At 41.7% G+C, this 19095-nt stretch overlaps 1 protein-coding gene across 3 annotated transcripts in view; it reads left to right on the top strand.

Annotated features, from left to right (window-relative positions):
• bbs9 (Bardet-Biedl syndrome 9) overlaps positions 1–19095 on the top strand; it is a 191490-nt gene that overhangs the window by 94996 nt on the left and 77399 nt on the right. For all 3 annotated transcript variants that reach the window (XM_074652975.1, XM_074652974.1, XM_074652976.1), the window contains one exon: positions 10605–10787. In XM_074652975.1, the coding sequence (XP_074509076.1) occupies positions 10605–10787 (183 nt within the window). The remainder of the gene's footprint in view (positions 1–10604; positions 10788–19095) is intronic.

Below are 19095 nucleotides of genomic sequence, written 5' to 3'. Positions count from 1 at the left end.
TCACTGGCACAAAATGCATTAAGTTAAATGCTCTGCTGCCACAGCCTCTCGAATACTATTTTTACTGTAGTGCTGCTATTGAACAAATTCCAAAACAAGTGAGGCATCCTTGTTAGAGAAATTTTGGTGAATTTCCCTGCCCGTTAACCTCTTAAAATGTGTCATAAACATGCACTACTACACCTACTATGACAATATGTAAACTGCTCACTGAATGGAGTTCCAATCATCAGCTGAGTCTGTTAGTTGCTTTTATTTAGATTTTACTGAAGCAAACTCTACCAACTCGACAAATCAAAGTGTTTACATGTATTGAGTACTACTGCGTATGTGAAAGAAGTAAAGTTGTATAGCCCCTTTTGTGTCTCCAGAGATGTCACTTGAGTCAACGTCATTTGGGGTTGAAGACTACAAGTTTGAAATGAAAACAATTTAAGAGTGTGGAGTTAGAAAGCTTAGCAGACCTCTGCAGCCCGCTCCTCATCTCTGCTGCAGGCTAACAGCTTGAGGCCACATCAGCTTCTACTAGCATAACACACACAAATCTACGTCCGAACTGTCGGTGGTCGAGTTGTATCGTGGGTGATATATTCGCCAGGTTTTGACATTGAAGGAGAATACTATGGATGTATAAAGAGAATTGGATATAGCATTGGAGGCGGGGCCCTGTTCATTCCTATGAAAGTTGCTCAGTGGTGCAAGAAGCCAAAAAGTCAAACACCTGGATGAAAAGGCAGAGATGTGTTTTGGTGAAGAACGGAGCACATTGAATGTTTGGCATCTCTGTTCTCTGTGTCTGTGTAGTCTGATAGTGTAAGCTAGTGTCTGACAATTTGTAGTGTTTAGGTTAACTCCCTGAAACCCTTCATACGCCCCTGCAGTGTTTTGGTGTGTGTCTGTGCATGTGTGTGTTGAGTGTGTGCGTGCAGGTGTTTGGCAGCAGACATCAGGATGTACAACATCTGAAAGGAACTTAAACAAGACACATATTTCGATATTTGGGCCTCACCACTCGAGTGTCTTTGCACGCATGCATGTGTGAGTGTGTGTTACTAAGTGAACCAGTGAATCCGCTACAGCGCTTCCGTTACTGAGGAAGTGTGTACCTGTGTAAGTGAAAGCACATTTATTATTGTGAGAATGTGTGTGTCTGGAAGGGATGCGTGTGTCTGTTATTGAGTAATAGTGTGTGTGTAAGACTTCCAGAGTGTGTGTTTGGGCCTGTGTATGTAACTGTATCTGTGAGTGTGTGTGTGTGTGTGTGTAATAGTCATCCTACACCAGGAAATGGGCTCTGTGATTCCAGCCGTTGTTAAACTGAGATTCTAATTGGCTCTTTAATTAAGACACGGAAACACTGAGCCTGAACACACACACACACACACACACACACACACACACACACACACACACACACACACACACACAGCCATATATAGCGCATTAATTTGACCCCAACATGAGCCTTTCTACTGTTTTCTTTACTTCTTTCACTGCTCCTTTTCCTTCTCTCTTCCTCTCCGTTACTGCAGACCTCTCTCACTCTATGTCCTTCCCTCTTTCTCTCTCTGTTTGCATCTGTCCTACTTCACCGTCACTCTGCAGCTCCTCATTATCACTTAATTTCCTTTTCCTGTCTTCTTCATGTCTTTCTTCTTTATCTCTCTCTTTCTTTCACTCCCTCCCCTCTCTTCCTCTTCCCGCTCGTCCCGTCATCCTCCGGGGAGCGAGGGATGTGTCCTGCCACGTCGCTTTCTGCCAAACAGACTGCTGTCATTTTCCACTGACACAGATATATATATGTGTGTGTGTGTATACATCTGTATGTTGTGTGCGTATATGCATGTGTTTTCATATGGCTCCGTGTGTGTTTGTGTGTGCGGCTTGGAGCTCATCCATGCTGCTTGCTGTGGCTAACTGAGCAGGAAACATCTAATCTGTCGGCTCTGTGGAGCACACATACACACACATACACACACACACACACACACACTCTGGCACCGAGCACTTTTACTACTTTACTACTGCTACTTACTACTTTACTTTCACTTGACAAGAGCTCATTAATGTTTTTGGCTGCACTGACTTCTCCACTGATATCTAAGCTGCTTTCACTAGGAACACAGTTTCAATATGTCATGTACACAAGTGCTTTCTTGCAGATCACGAACAGCCAAATCACTCGTACCGTTGCTCAAACACAGGGTTGAGTGATGCATTACAAGCTGCGCCAATGTGAAATGGTATACACTTGCTGTCTCATAAGTAGGCACGGTCTAATGCATTTATACTTTCTTTTGCTAACATTTACACAGCTAACAGCCATATTTAGCATTACGGAAATTAGTTAGCTATGGGCTAACGTTAAGGCTAGACTATAAGGTCACCAGACCGACGGTTCAGCACCAACAGAGAGAAGAGATATCTGTGTTGCTGAGACAGAGACAGGTCTCAAACAAGGTTAATTTTCTCCTGATTTGGCTGTCTGAAAAATGTTATTTTAGTGTCAGAATGTTCAGAAGATATGTGGCTTATGAAAAATGGGTCCAAAAGTTACTTTTGTGACTATGGGGCGAAAGAATCGGTCACAATCTGTGCTCTCCCATTGAAGTTAATAGATTTGGGACATGCCACTAGTCCCCTAAAGGGACGGGGCAGTGGCGAAACCCATGTGACACAAATACAGGAAATGACTCAAAGGTGCGGCGTCTCCTTTCTGAACCTTCTGCAACTTTTCAAAGCCACCTGGTCAGCTGCGCAAGCTTTAGTGGCACTTTTCTGCCAGGTTTTGTAGCCAAAGATTTACAATTTTGAAACATGCCTCCAAATATTGTGACCTCCACTATGCGTGTTCAGTAGTCCGGCATTGACGGAAGGTGGAAATTATGATGGTGACAATTTCACTGTACAGACAAATGGATAATTTTGCAGTTATGTAATTCTACTCTCCTGTCCTGCTAGTAATTGGGTATAAAATCACATGCATGACGGGAAATAACACAGAGAATGAGTTAGAAAACGAATACTATGACTATTGACATTCTGAGGTTGCAGATAAGATCCTAGTTAGCTGCTTTGTTTGGTGATGCTTTACGTGATGCACTCCACCCTCCATTCTCTCCATGAAAAAAGCCCTGTGTGCAGGCCTGTCACGACTTTTGTTGGACGATATATTGTCCCAAAAATAATTGCGATAAACGATATTATTGTCATTTTAAGACCATTTTATGCCACTGATGTAATGATTATATAATACCATAATAATGCAAGTACACCCTTTCAAAGAGCAATGAACATTTAATAATTATTAAAAAATGATTTTAACATTCAGACATTGGAATTGGATTGAGAGGTTTTTTTTATTATTCGAAACAAATAAAACATAAATAAAATAAAACCACTCAGCCAAAACAATAAATAAAATGGACTCAGGAATGTGCAATGTCTGCGCAATGCCCACGTCTTATAATGGTAGGGGAAAACCCTGCTGTTTATTCTGGCGTCATGTTGGCTATATCGAGGTCAGTAACTTGATAATCGTAACAGACCTAGCTGTGGGTTGTGGGCTTGTTGCTACAAGTACAAGTGAGAAAATGACATACAATTTATTAAGACTGGTTTGAGTAATAAATCCAAAAGTTTGAAGGCTTATCAGACCTTAAATTACTGCACAGCAGTATATAAAACTATGACAAAGCATTTCACAACTCTGGAAAGTTATTCCTGCTGCTATCATTTCATCATCCATCTAGACAGTCACGAGGTAAACAGTAGAACAAAGACCTTTATGTTTCAAAGTAATTTACTAGGACGATTTTTTCGCTGGAAGACCTTGTTTTTGCCGTAGCCGTCTGCATCATTGCCCCTGCTGTGCGGAGGCTGCGTTTTGATGCAGTGCTATTATCAGTACAAAGCACAGGACTTTGACATTGGAGATGGGGTCCTGCACCTTGTGTGTAGTGAGGTTTAGGCCACTGAATGGTGATGATTGGTTAAAGTTTTGGTTAAATATTCTTAACCAAGTGCTTTGAGCTGCATACAGGTAACCATAAAGAGTTTAATCATGCTTTAGCAGCAACAAGTAGATTTTGTGGGGCAGATACTGTACGTTACAACAGATGCGTGAAAAGGTTTCCTGATTATGTTGACAAAAAAACGTAATCCATGTAGCATTATGTTTCTTTTAAAACATATTTTCTGTATCAAATTTGTAGTAAATAAACGCAATTTTTAGGAGCCGGGGTTGATTTCCAAGATTGTAGTCTGGAAAACATTGAGCCAATTCAATGCAGTTTAAAGTGGACCAATCATTGTGTCAGGAGGCAAACATACTGAGATCCTGGGTGGTACTTCTTACCACAATCTTGTTATTAACTTTTATTTATTGCCACTTTGATGCTCTTTGATGAGATGTTATTGCAATAATTTGTGCCATGTGAGAAACAAATGTGAAAACACAGCAACAAACTCTCACCTCAAACTTTTTTTTTTTTTTTTAATATTCAGCTTTTCCTGCTTTCTGATTGGTTCTTCTACAAGCTCCTACAAGCAACCAAACCTCATTCACTCCACCGGCTAAAATTACTTCAAATTCAACCACAGCCACATAGTTTGCATATGTGTGTGTTTGTGTTCTCAGTCAGGCATTTCCATAGATAAGGGTGCCCGTGATTTTTGTTTGTGTTTTTCAGTACATTTCTTGTGGCTTTGGTGCATGTGTGTGTGTGTGCATATCTTGGTGCATTTGTGCATGAATATACAAACATGACTGTTTGTGTATGTGTCCGTGTGTGGGTTGTAACTCCAGGAATAATGTCACATGTTGGCCGTCATTAGAAGCTGTTGGTCTCTGTGTTTGGGATGGTGTATAGGATGGATGGAAAGAATATTTTCATCCTCAATATTTCATCACACTTAGACAAAGTTCTGTCAGTTGAGACTTTGTGACATCCCACTGTGTCAAGTAGAGTCCTGACTTTATTGCAGACAGGTCAGGAGGTCGCGACCCCAGCAGCTTCTACTGCAGGTTGTTTAAGGTCTCCAGCAGTTCAGCGCTGCTGGTGAACTCGAACTGCACATGGGTTGCACGAGTTAGAAACCCATGTGCAAACTTTGGCTCACAAACGTGTGCATGATCTTATACCACTGGTCCGTGTGTGTGTGTGTGTGTGTGTGTGTGTGTGTGTGTGTTTGTATCAGCCCATGTGCAAGCCTGAGTTCACATATTGTGCATGTTCTTATATCACTAGTCTCTGTGTGTGTGTGTGTCCAGGCTAAATGTGTCTTTGTGTTCTCTCAGCTGGCATCAATCAGAGTGTGTGTGGAGCTGAGCTGCTGCCAACAATGAAGCCCTTCACTGGACCTGGAGCCTTTTATCAATATACACACACACACACGCACACACACACACACACTTTCAGAGACCCCGCGGGGAGGGTGGTTGGGGTCGTGTGTGTGTTTGGTCTTGAGGGCGATGAAGTTGGTATGTGTGTGTGTCGCATGGTAGAAATTGTGTATGAAGATATCAAGAATTCATGTACTTGGAGTTCTGGATTTTATGTGCCTGTTTAGGTAGTATTTCAATCTTTGTGAGGACCAGTTTGTACACCTTGAGAGTCACATTTTGGTAATATGGCTGGGGATTGTTTGAAAAACTTCAATAGTGGTGTCAATATGATAGATCACTTTAGTACTGATACCAAAATGATGCTGTTTTTAAACATCTCTTTGGAGAAATCAAATATTTGTTTTTTTGTTTTTTTCCATTTAAAAATGTGCTAAAATGCTCAATGCATCTGTGTTAAAATACTTTCTTTTACTTACTTGCCCCCTGAAAAGTAGTATAAAGTTAGCAGAGCTTCCTGATTTTGATCAAGAAGTATGTGATGAAAATTTGAAGCGATCAAGCCAATAATCTGTGCATTCAGTACAAACTTTCAATAATCAATGCTACGGCCACAGTTTGGTCCATACTCAAAAATGAATGATACACAGCCCTATTTGGTCCTCACTTTTTTTAGAAGGCTGAGGATTAAGACTTTGTTGGGCGCTTTCACAAGCCAACACCGAAATCTGGTGCGGTTCATTTGGGCAGTTGAGAACACAGTAATTAAACTCTGGTGCGGACCAAAACAACCGATCCAAGACCGCTTGCAAGAGATGGTCTCGGACTGTTTCCAAGTGAACCCTAGTGCGGTTCGATTGCAGTGAGAACATAATCCGACTAAGTTGCAGGAAGTGAACCAAAACGCAGGCTGCCTGTGCGGGCATTTGTTGAGATGGACACAGGTGAATGACTGGTTAACTTGGTTGACTGGTTGGAATGGTAACATGAGTGGAAGAGGACTGTTGATGTTTGCTTGACATCTGGGCCGGAGAGAACATACAGAATATGCTAAATGAAGTCCACAAAAATAGTGACATTTTTAAAGTCATTTGAGATAAACTTGAGGAGGAGGGATTCGTGCGCACAATAGATCAGTGACGCGTCAAATTGAAAAATACTTCAACAGCAATGTGTGAAAGCCTGCAATTCCCTGCATAGAAGTGGCAGCTCTCGAGATGAAAAAGATAAATTCAACCCTTCGTACATGCCCCTCAGCAATTTATTTTTATTTGTTCCGCTTTAATTCTTTTTTTATTAGTAGTATCGTATAGTGGTTGGACATGTATTGTGGTGGTCAAGGTTAGATTTAGGGGCTAGGGAATGTTTTTAGGCAGGGCAAGTTTATTTATATAATTCATACAAATCAACATACACACAAAAATAAAAATAAAACAGTTAAAAGAACACATGAAAATTAAAGATTAAAAAGGAAGAGTGTATTAGATCAAGTCCTCACAAGTCTAGAAGTCAAAAATGACGTTATTTGTAAGGATTACGTGTTCATTGATTAGTGTGTGTGTGTGTGTATGTGTGTGTGTGTCTTTGTCTTACTTGCAAGGTGAGAGTGACACGGCACCGATAGTTGACCTCAGCCATGACTGAGAGCTGGGGACTTTTTGAGGTTACCACGGAAACAAGGGGAAGTGAATTGGGATTTTTAGCTCTGACTGTTTACATCTTTGCGTGCAAGTCCTAGAGGAGGAGGCACTCAATTATATACCTATACAGTATGTTTGTAGTTTAGTGTTACACAAATCAAAACGGCTTACTTTGGCAATTGCTGCTTAACCCCGACACACACACGCATACACACGCACACACTTCACTTAAGAGTCTTCCATCTTTGTTTTCTCAGTATCAAATGGCGAGCGTTGAATCCATTTGTCAAACAAACTGCTGGCGTACGTTGGCGCTCAGGCCTGCAGATCACTCATTTATCTGAACACACACTCGTCCATTAGTCCCAGATCTGCTTTCACCTCTTCTTTTTCTCTCTGTCCGTTCATCTCTCCTCCTCCTCCTCCTTCATCTCCCGTTTCCCTCCTCCTCTTCGTCCGGCTTGTCCTTTCTTGTTGTCCTCGTCATCATCCGTCTCGCTCTGTCATCACTCGTTCGCACCGCTCCACTCATCCCCACTCCTCTGTTGTTGTAATGATGGAGGGATGGAGGGATTGACCCCTGGCTGGAGGTCAGAGTTCACCTGGTCCCACCACACCTCATTCGTGCATTCACTCGCTCTCTGTTAAACAGTTCTGAGCTGTGTACTTAAGTGAAACCCAGAAGAACTTAAGCTCCACTTGTGCTGCGTTTTCCTTGTTTTCATTTCAAAGCTAGTACTCAGTTTCTGTTTTCTCTTCTCCATGTTTCCAAACTCTACAGTTTTTTGGAAAAACATGTGATAGGAGCATGAAAATTCTGCAGAAGCCAACCGAACATAAGGGGAAGTCATCAAAGCTTGCGGAGGCTTTCAGAGCCAACGTATAGCAGTTCAATTGAACTCTCCTGTGTTTCGTCCTTTTAGTTTAGTTTATTTTTTCAGTTAAAAAAGAGGCAAATCTGTAATTAAACAGCCTGAAAATGGGATTGCCAGTGCTCTATCAAGAGAATGATTGTGCGGTTTGGTCTGATCTGTTTAATCTTAAAACTACAGAAAAAAAATCTGAGTATATGACTGGACCTTGTATGGTCAGCCTCTGAACTTGCGGCTAAATTGTTACACAAACAGTCAGTGGTCATGTCTATAATGTTAAATCCAGCGGTACATGTCCACCAGGTCCTGCGAGGACACTAGGGGACGTGCTACTCTATTCAACTGGCCGTTCAAGCGGTGACGTACCCTATCGTGGAATGCACCTGATTGGTCCCTGGTTTTCTGCTCGCCGTTTCAAATAGGTCTGCTCATAAACTTTCTGTTATTCCTTCAAAACAATCCACCAAAATCTAATTCTGAAAACATTCGCCAGGCTGTGCAACTGCTGAATCTCGTTTCATTTTAGAACTAGATCGCCTAGTTTGACAGCTTGGTGCAAGATTCGTGAGCTGGAAGCATCGTTCTGGACGGGCTCATTTGCATGAAGTTTAGATTTTTCAACTTCATGCAAATACAGACCCTTTCCAACTCATCGCAACATTCCCACCATGCACTGGGCGACTGATTCTCCTGCTTTCAATAGGAAATTAATGGAAACATTGAGAAGCCCTCCGTCACTAGATCTGGTGGAAATTTGCCCATAGAGGAGCACTTGCGCGGCAAATGAGGAACTCCAACACTCAGCCGACCAATCGTGTAACTCCAACACTCAGCCGACCAATCGTGTAACTTCATCACTTAGTCATTCTCTCAAATTTAGGGATTATGGGTAGAAAGGCGTGGACTCACTTCCTCCTCCTTGGAAACCCAATCACAATCACATTGTTATCTATATTCTTTATTTATTTAATAGAGTATTGTTAAAAGGTGAAAAAAAGTATTTGAAGGAATACTTCACAAAACATATTTAGAGTAACAAAGCCTATAATCTTGCTCTGAAAAAATATCTATAGAAACTTCTCAATCCACTGTTACAACTTAATTCACTTCCCTGACATTGACCTGTATATTGACTTTGTTGCACTATAGCAAAGCTAAATACTCTACGTTTGTGTCCAAAACTCTGCTAAAAGTAGTATATTGACTGATTTACTAGCAAAGCAATGATTCTTCAGAGCACATTGAGCATGCAGGGCAGCAGCTGAGAAGTGAATTAGGCTGCAGTTTTCTATGGATGTTTCCATACATGTTGACTCATGCCGTCACTTGAGTATCGATTGTAAACCATTTTAACTGCTATGAATCCAAGATGACTGCCTCTACAAATGTTTAGAGTCACCTCTTAAGCCTAAAGGGGGTGAGTGTCTCAAAAGAGAGATTTCCTTTAAAGGATGATTCACATTTATTACAACTTGTGTCATATTTCCATAACACATTCATCTTTTTCTTGCGCACCTGCACTTCTCACAAGCTGCTGGTACAGTTTTCTGCCCTCTCCGTATCAGATTCCCTGGGTGATTCATAATGGCAGGGTCTTTTCAGCCATTATACAGCTCATAGACAGCTTTTTTGCGCTTATAAGCCGCATGAACATAAAAACAATGTCGAGAGCATCTGGCCGAGCCGACGCCAAGCACAGCACGGGGGAGTGGGGGTGCTGTAATTTATCGATGCAATGTTCACATCCTTTTGTAAAAATAATTAGTGAACTGTTCTTCGTAACTTTTATTTTTATTCGTGAACAAATATAATTTATATGTGGTACATCTTTTGATTCTGGCTTCGTTGGTTATCTGCCAGAGATCCTGACACTCTCTCCACACACATTACTTTAACTGTTAATCCCACAGTGTAAAGACAGAAGTCACTTTGAGTTGTGAGGTCTTAATACAGCAGTGAATACCGTGTTGGATTTTAGTCTCCGATGACCACATGTTTAAAAAAACAACATGTTTTGATGAAGTTGTTCAGGTTGAATTCAGACTAATGTAAATGAGAGTAAATCAGCCACCTGACAGACTGGACTGTGACAGTAATGAAGGAGCCGTGGAATTGATGCTCATAAAAATGTTTACACAGGTTGTGCAGTCGACACTCTTCGTCTTCTGGGATAAACGGTGTGTTGTAGACGCCCAGACCTTCAGAGAACCATGAGATGATTCATGATTTGTCAGATGCTGCACTTTCCAGTACAATCATTTATTGTGTTTGTAATATATTTAGTGATAATTGCCTTATTCTTATGTAATGAGGGGACAATTGCAACGTTTCTTTGAGTCTGTAATCAGTGAAATGGCCTCGAGGGAATACTCTATAGAATACTCACTCTGCGTCTACGCAACGCATTTAAGTGCGCTGCTTCTTCTAAACTTTGATACTCGTTGAGAACACCTGTTTCATCTTGTTAGTTAATGTCTGAGAACCGAGGGCTACAAGAGCAGAAAACAGCTGTCATCCTTTCTTCTGCAAAATGCACGGGGACTTCCCCAGGCTTTAAAAACACCATGAGTTAACGTCTTTACTTCCCTGATAGTGTCAGCCCTTTTATTCAGTTATTCTCCACCTGGAATGGAGATTGTTTTGTCAACTTTTGTTACCGAGGTCATTTTAAGAAGCACTGAGTACGGTGGTGATCAGTGTGATTTTTAGGAGAGACGTTCACTGACTCCTCCCTTCTCCCTCCCCCAGGTGATGGCGCTGGCGGAGGCTGCAGAGGAGAACCGGGCGCTGCTGGAGGAGGCGTTTGTCCGTCTGCGGAGCGCCACGCACCTGCTGGTGCTGCTGCTGTCGCTGTGGCAGGGCCTGACCCACGACCAGACGGCCATCCTGGAGGCCACGCTGCTGCCGCTGCTGCAGGACACGCCACAGCTGGTACACACACACACACACACACACACACATAGGAGGCCATTAAAATGTCAGTGTCTGTCTATCCATCTGCAGCCAGCTCAGTAAACACAGCCGTGGCTTAAACACACACTCTGAAAACTTTTAAAATACATTAAGTACTTCTGGTCCCTGAGGAATACACACACCTCACAACACACACACACACACACACATTCACAATCACACACTCACTCTCCGCCACTCAACACTCACCTGTCAGCTCTGCGCTAAGAGTGTGTTCTGTGGTACTGTTTATGATTTAAGCATTAAAGCTGTATGTTAGTGTGTGTGGGGGTGTGTTTGGGTTTGGGTCTGGATGTATGTGTGTGTTTGAACAGACAGTGCACCACAAATACACACACAAGAGGTCAAGGTCACAATAGGCGTCAGTGTGAATGGATGACATATTGCTCTTTAATCAGCCTCTGAGTCATACTGTGAGCTGTGTGTGTGTGTGCGTGTGTTTGCGTGTGCGTTTGCTGCAGAGGACCGTAGAGGCACAGTATAAACAGCCGTGTTGACAGAGCTCCTCCATTTGCTGCTGTCAGACCACGAAAGATTTCTCACCCCATAGAGACTCGGAGAGCGTGTACCTGTGTGTGTGTGTGTGTGTGTGTGTGTGTGTGTGTGTGTTTGTGTGTGAGTGAGAGAGGTTTTCCATAGCCCTGATCAATCCCCTCAACCTCTCATTACCACTAAATCTATTTCCAGCCTCACACACACTTACAAACATCTGTGTCTTCATAAACAACAGTACATAAAATATATTTTACAGCACACACACACACACACACACACTGTAGACAGGAATAGGCTCAGAGGGTCAGTTGATGAGCCTCCGGGGACTGTGTACGTAAGTGTGTGTGCGTGTGTGTTATTTTAAATGGGATTAAGTGAATTTGCAGTAATCAGGGTCACGTCCACAACATTAAAACAAACAGGTGCACTGATGAGCTATTTACAGAACACACAACACTCTCTCCAATACAGTGCCATGGCTACATGCTGAGAGAGATGGTGACGCAGTTTTTTTTTTTACTTATCAGCTCAATTTTTTCTTTTCTTTTTCTTTTTAAAGGACAATTGTGGTTTATTATAATTTTTAACTTTTGTAGTTTGGGCTATTATTCATGATTAAATATTTACCAAAACAAAATCATCGGTAATAAAGGCAAAGTTTGTTTTGTCAGAAGAAAAATAAATTAAAGTAAAATGATAATAAAAAAAAATAATGAAGGCATGACATTAACTCTTAATTTCCCAGTGAAGCCACAATCCTATTTTCACTTCGCTTTAAGTGAATACTTGTGGTGTTAGAAAGGAAGCGGCCCCATCACACTCTTCATCCCTTTCCTGTGACCACTCAGGTGAGGTCATTCCAGGTGAATGCAGTTTCTACTCTCAGAGAGTGTCCTTTGAGTGGGATAAATCTCAGGAATGTCATGGACAAGAATAAAGCCATAGAAGGAGGAAAAGCTGGATTAAGGGAGGAGAGAAAAGGGTTAAAGGGAGGATGAGGAGGAGGGAGAGAGGATAGATAGAAAGGAGGGTAAAGGATTTAGTTTGATACTTCATCCAAAGTCAAACTCGGTATTCTAACATTCATCCTGCACAGTATCTGCCATTCCTACTGCCCCTTAGGGGTGTAGCGATACGATTCAATGATCAACAATCCAATATCATCAAAACAAAGTGAAAACATTGATATGTCTTTAAGGTACACCTTTATTTTGAATTTCCCATGACACGTTTGTTTCAACATTTCCATCCAAGCAGAACTCCTTCCTATTGTCAAATCATATTTTAGATGTTTTTTGTGAGTTGACATAAATGTAACTGATTTTGTTAACTGATATCGTCTCATATCGATCGCAGGCCCCTGAATCGAATCGAAAGAACTGATATAATAATGTATCGTGATTAGGGCTGCATGATTATGGCCAAAATGCTTCACGATTATTTTGATCAATATTGACATCATGATTATTATCACAACTACTCATAGATTTTAGGGACAAGCTTTTTTTATTGCAATTTCACATTTAAAAAACAGAGCGCTGCTCTCCCTTCCATATTGTGCTACAACCCAACTGTCAAAAAGTCTACATACAACTTCTGTGAAGTTAAAGGGACAAAACACCAGCAGTCCATAAAGTGCTCAATGCCGCTCCCAAAGCTTAATATTCCTGTGAGCCCATGATATCAGTCGTAGGTGGTCTAGAAGGGCGTATCACAGCTTCTCTCATCTGGAATACCACAGCTGGACAATAAGAGGACACTGTTGAGAGAGATTGTAGCATTCAAACTATAAAAACGAGTGGACAAATGTAAGGGGGACATGTCTTCCTTGTCCCCCGTTGAATTGGGGTTAAAGGTAAATCAGGAAATCCTGTGACTGCAAAGAAAATGTACTTTGCAGTAATGGTACCCATTTTACACTCCCCTTTCTCTACATCCCAGTAGTCAAAAGACACTCATCTGTGCTGCATGAAACATTGAAATATGTAACAGAACACCAAATGACCTAAGACCCATATGTCATCTGTCACATTAGCCTAGATTATGTGATTATCCAGCTGAGGTACAAAGTGCAAAGAACTTTAAAAAATTTCAAAAATGTCCGGCTGCCAATCAGAAAACAAGGTGAGGTTTTCTTCTTTCCCAGAAACATGATTCAGACGGGAGGGATATTCCTCTGACAGCAGCTGTGTACGCCCAGGACTCTTTATCTGAGATAAATGGACAGAAATGTTTGGAATAAGAAGGTCAGAAAGGAGAGGAGAAGTTCTTACTGTCTGCGTTAAAAGAGGTGGATGAGGGAGGGAAGAGGAGAAAGAGAAGAAGAAGGAGGAGGAGCCTCAGAGGAAATGCGTCTGTATGGTATCTAACGGAACGTCTCATTTAGCTGCAGCCAACCAGAACACCTCCTGCTCCTCTTCTTGCATTCCTCCTGCTTCTCTTTCTCCTCTCTCCTCTCAAACTCAGCCTTCTTGTCTGTTTCTGCTCTATCTTCCTCTTACCTGGTCGTTCCTTACCCTCTTGCTCTTTCCTTCTCTTCCTCACCTCTACTTCTCCTCCTCCTGCATCCTTTTTTCTGTCTCTCATCTGCCTTATCTTTTGTTTTACGTTTGTTGCTTCTCTGCATCTCTCTCATCTTTGTTTCTCTTTAACTGTCCATCCTTCTCTCTTTGTCTCACCAACCCCTTAACACTCCGATGCTGTTGGGACCTCTAGGATAATCACAGCCTCATAAAACTTTACAGTCACAAACTAGAGACCTAGGGCATTCAGAGGATGTGTGGCTTTCCTAGGTAGTTTGACAATAACGGGGTTTCTGAGCAGTTTCCAGAACAGAAGTGCTCGCCATCTAATCACCAAAAAGTGCAATTTTTGCAGAAATCTCCAAATGTCAAAGGTTTTTGATACCACATCACAGCATGGCTTTTCCTATGGTCTTCCTCGAGGTCTTGGTGTCTTAATGTGGTATTTTTGAGGGATTATTGATCATTTTTATCAATTCTTGAGTGGTAAAACAAATGGTTAAATTTAGCACTAAATCAAATGCTATCAACCCAAAAATTGCTGCAACAATTTATGAGACATACGTGAGCATGGGAATGGCCATCACAAACATATATCATCATGTTCTACGCTCTTATACACTTTCACAATTTATTTTAATTGATTAATTCATTTATTAATTGAGATTTATTTCCTATTAATAACGAGAACAACTTGACACAGCGCTTAACTGCATCTCAAATTAATCTTCAGGTTCCCTGCTTTCAGAGGATGTACACCACTTCTATGTGGCATCTACTGTTGACTTTTTATCTACCCGTGAACACCTCCTGTCCCCTACCCCTCTAAAAAAGAAAGCAGAATGGTAAGGGGTTTTAACCCTTTTTAAATCTGTCCTTCCTCATCTTGTCCCCTCTTTTTTCTGTACCTCCCTCCCTTATTCCTTGTCTCCTTCTCTCTCCCTCTTTTGTCTCTTTTTCCATCTGTCAGTCAGCTCTTGAACAGAGTTGCTGACGCTGTCTGTCTGCCTGCTATTCTTGCATGACCCCCACATTCTCCCGCCCTCTGTTTACTTTACCAGAATCCATCACACAGCCGTACAGCCTGCCTCACACTGGCTTCCTGCGCTCTTAACCAAAAATGTCTATATAGTACCTGAAAATGTTTCTTTAGGCTTGTGCCACCGCAAAACTATTTACAGCGCAAGAGCATTTTTAGAATAAGTTCTTTGCAGCACGGAGTCGAATGGTTCTCTGGGCCTCATGGTGATATAAAGAACCATTGAAGAGAGTATGAAATGTTTCCAATCAGCAGAATTTAAGCCACATAGGGTCATTATTGTGTTTCACCAGGTGTTGCTTTTATATGAAACATATCACATAGATTGTTTTATCAGTCTTGTTCCATATGACTGGTACCCCAACTTTACAAGAACTTCCTCTCAACCCAACCCAGTATCCCAAAGAGTAATGTCCGTATTGGACGATTCCACCCCTAAAGCCACGTTCAGACTGACTGTGGCTGTGCATGAAAAAATGCAGCCCAATCATTCATCTGAATGGGGCCAGTCGTGTCGTGCAGCAGGGGTGGGCAAAAAAAGAAAATGTAAGGTCGTCTGCAATGCCACATCCGGCGAGGCGATGCGGTGGATAATCAAATGCATGCAAGCGCACATATCTGGAGGATTACACTGTATTTCTAAAGTTAACCTCGTAATTGTAACCATTGTACCATTTTTCGTCAGGCATGTAGACTACTAAACCGGCCCTATTTTCTGCGTTCAGTATAATTTTTACAGTACATATATAGTAGTTTTAAGCTCTTTCCTAAACTGAACTATAGTGGGTTTTGTTGCGTTGTTACGGTTGTTACATTACGTTGTTATGCTGTTACATTATTTTTTCAACACAAACCATGATCTTTTTTCTAACCTTAACCAAGTAGTTTTGTTGCCTAAGCCTAACCAATCGTTTCACAGCGTTAACGTTAAATGCCAACATTTTTCTGGCGACTGGGTTGAGAATATAACACTACACCACATATTAATAATATAATTAAAGAATATTCATTCCATAATATGTCATCCTGTATCAACTGTTTAATAGAAATGAAACACGATTCCTTGAAATCACTTAAGAATAGAATATCTAAGAAAATACCATTTGAACATTAATTTTCATCCAGACAATTGGTAACATGTTGCACAAGCCAAACTAGATCTTATAAATGTTAGTAATATGGAATGATTAGGTTATTAAACCTGTTCATATTTTGGATTAAACTCACCGCACACTGCACTTAAATCTCCCTACATGCTGTTGCTCTCCATTCAAATCACCGGTTTCTTTATACCATATTAGGGCTTGTGATAGTCAGTAAGCAAGCATTTACAGTAATTGGTGGTATTTAAAGTTGATTACACCCAGAAGTCGGACAGTGAAAGAAAGTGCAACTGTTGCATGCTGAACTGTGCCAAATCCAGCTTTTCGGATATTCAGAAAAAAAGGAATAGACTGATTTGGTCAAGGGAAGTGATTATGTGGAGGATTTTTGTCCCCTGGAGACTGACTGTACAACATTGTTCTCACAGAATCATAACTCTGGTTTCTCAAATGACTTCCCCAGTCATGATGAGGATGTCTGGACTGAGGGATTGCTGTCTGAACCTTTACCCGTCTCTTTGGGAGTACTCCAAGGTTGTGTGCTGGGCCCGGGAACATTTTATCCACGGCCTTCCAGTAATGTTGCAATCACACCTGGGATTTCCCCCATGTCCAACCTAATATTCCTGATGCAGTTCGGAGACTGTTGAAGGACAAAAGACTTATGAGACTTAACAAGAGAAAAAAAATTGTTTTAACCATCTATGTACGTGACAACAGTGAAACAAGGAAGCTACTAAGCTAGATCATTTAAGCTGCCGTCACATGATAAGAAATTAGCTTGTTACTCACCGCAAGGTAGGGCGCAGAGTCCGCAGGTAAACTATGTCACCAAAAAGCCCGCAAGGACGCCATTCACTGTTTTTAGGCAACAACAACAGTTGCAGCTGTTCTCAATGGTTCCGCTTTGAAAGTTCAGCAGTAGCCGAGGTCAAAGCTGATATAATTTGAACTTTGAGCGCACCGCTGGATCAGCAGGGTGTAGCTCTGCTCCTGGCCGCTGCTGCCGGGCATTGAGCTGTTGACTCTGACTGCAGGTCGAAAGCGGCAACAATCCAGATCAGGGTCTGTCTACGGCGGGCTGGTCGCTGCCGGAGGCCCCGCTGGAGTCTGAGCTGAAGGAGTTTCTTGTGAACCTGCATGTCATAAATCGTTTCGTCTGATTTCACAAGGAATGGGACCCAGGAAGAAGAATAACTAAATAGAAATAACCAATATTCTCACAGTCTTGTTTGCTTATAGGTCATATAGAGGCATCAGTATTCAATTCAGACTTTTCCATAACCTGTTAAATGTTCCTCACAGTAATTGAAGATAAAAGCTACAGTTTGCTTTAAAATATATCAGTGTTGTGTTTACAGCCTGTTCTGCTTTAGTAACAGATTTCAAATGTAAATCCACAGCAATCCTTATTTCCTCTGTCAGGTTACTAAAATGTACTCAGTGTTGTCAATATCCCACGAAACAAAAGTTTTGCTCTTTGAACAGGTGGTAAAACCTGACAAAGTAGTCCCTCTGCTCTTCAAACTTCACTCTCAAAATGTCTCTTCAAACAGTGAAGAACAATAAAACCTCTCTTGTGAATCAATGCTGAACATTCACTTAAAAAATACTTCACTTAAAATAATATGGCATGTGCATTAACCCAAAGTCTTCCCTCTTTAAAATAAGTGGAACATGTTCACTTACACAAACCGCTTTAGTCTTCAAAGGTTAGCGAATAATACAATCCCTCTCTTGTTTCTGGGTACAGGAAACAAAACTTCTCTCCAATTTTGGCATTAGTGGGAACTTTGTCTTAATTTATCGCTCTGGCATCGGTCCAAAACCCGCTCCGCCTTTCTCCGCTTCCTTTCTTCTCGTTCGGGAGGATGAATGTCTAGAGTTTGAGTCTAAAGACATTTAATTTTCCTCCTCAGCATGTGGAACGTATGTGTCAGTATGTGCGCGTCCATGAGCGCGCCAAGTTTCCACAGAAACCTGCAGTTATGTTGTTCCAAGTATTTGATAACCTGGTGAGGTATTGTGGTAAGAGTAGGTCACCCACCTCCCATCACTCCTCCTCTTCCTCCTCCTACTCCTCCTCTCTCATTTTCTCTCCTTCCAGACTCTTTTTTTCCCCCCACTGTCTTCTCCGTCCTCCGTCCTTATCTCTGCTCTTCCTTCGTCTCTCTGTCTTTTTTTTTCCTGTCTTTAATATCTGCCTTCCTCTCTATCATCATCTCATCTCCTTGACCTTCTACAACCCTCTCTCTCTCTCTCTCTCTCCATGTCTCTGTCTGTGTCTCTCTGTCATCATCATTACAGGGTTGATTACCTGTCATTATGGCTCATTAGGGGCCTATCAGTATGGCGGCAGGCAGGGGGGAGGAGGGGTTGCTGGGTAAGCGAAGAGGGGAGAGTGGGAGGCTACCTGTCAACACACCCTCACACACACCCAACACACACACACACAGCAGACTCAGACTCACCCATCTGAAGTCATCCACTCAGGCTGGTTATGGGTGCAGTACAAGATAGGTAGGTGTGTGTGTGTGTGTATGAGAGAGAGAGATCAGAGATGTCCAGACCAGATATCTTGGCCGGAGACGACAGAATGGGAGAGAGAGTGACAAAAGACATGTTTCTCTCCTCCTCTCTGCCTTTTATTACCACTCTGCGTGTGTGTGTGTGTGTGTGTGTGTGTGTGTGTGTGTGTGTGTGTGTGTGTTCCTCCCTTTCGATTTTACGTGTTTTATTATTTCGTTGCTCTTTCATAAATGTCAAGAACGTCGTTAAAGCATAAAGATTTAAGGTCAACGATTGTTCATGAAATCTTTTCTGCCTCCTCTTCATCTCCTCTTCATCACCATTATCCTCCCTTTCCCTCCTTTCTTTTCCTATTCCTCCTCCTACTCCTTTTCTCCCTTTCGGGCACCTTCTCTTTATCCTTAGGCCATAAGGTGAACAAAGCAAAACTGAAGTGATTTTCATTCCACAACCTGGCCACTACTTTCTAAATGCGTTTTTGCGTAGACAATACCTTTACGGATGCTGTGTTAAAACAGAAAAATCCGTAAAATATCTTGCATTTCTTTTGTCACGATCCATAAATGTGAATTTAAAAA

The sequence above is a fragment of the Sebastes fasciatus genome, chromosome 12 (assembly GCF_043250625.1).
Source record: "Sebastes fasciatus isolate fSebFas1 chromosome 12, fSebFas1.pri, whole genome shotgun sequence".
Lineage (NCBI taxonomy): Eukaryota > Metazoa > Chordata > Actinopteri > Perciformes > Sebastidae > Sebastes > Sebastes fasciatus.
This window is presented reverse-complemented; position numbering and strand designations above follow the sequence as displayed.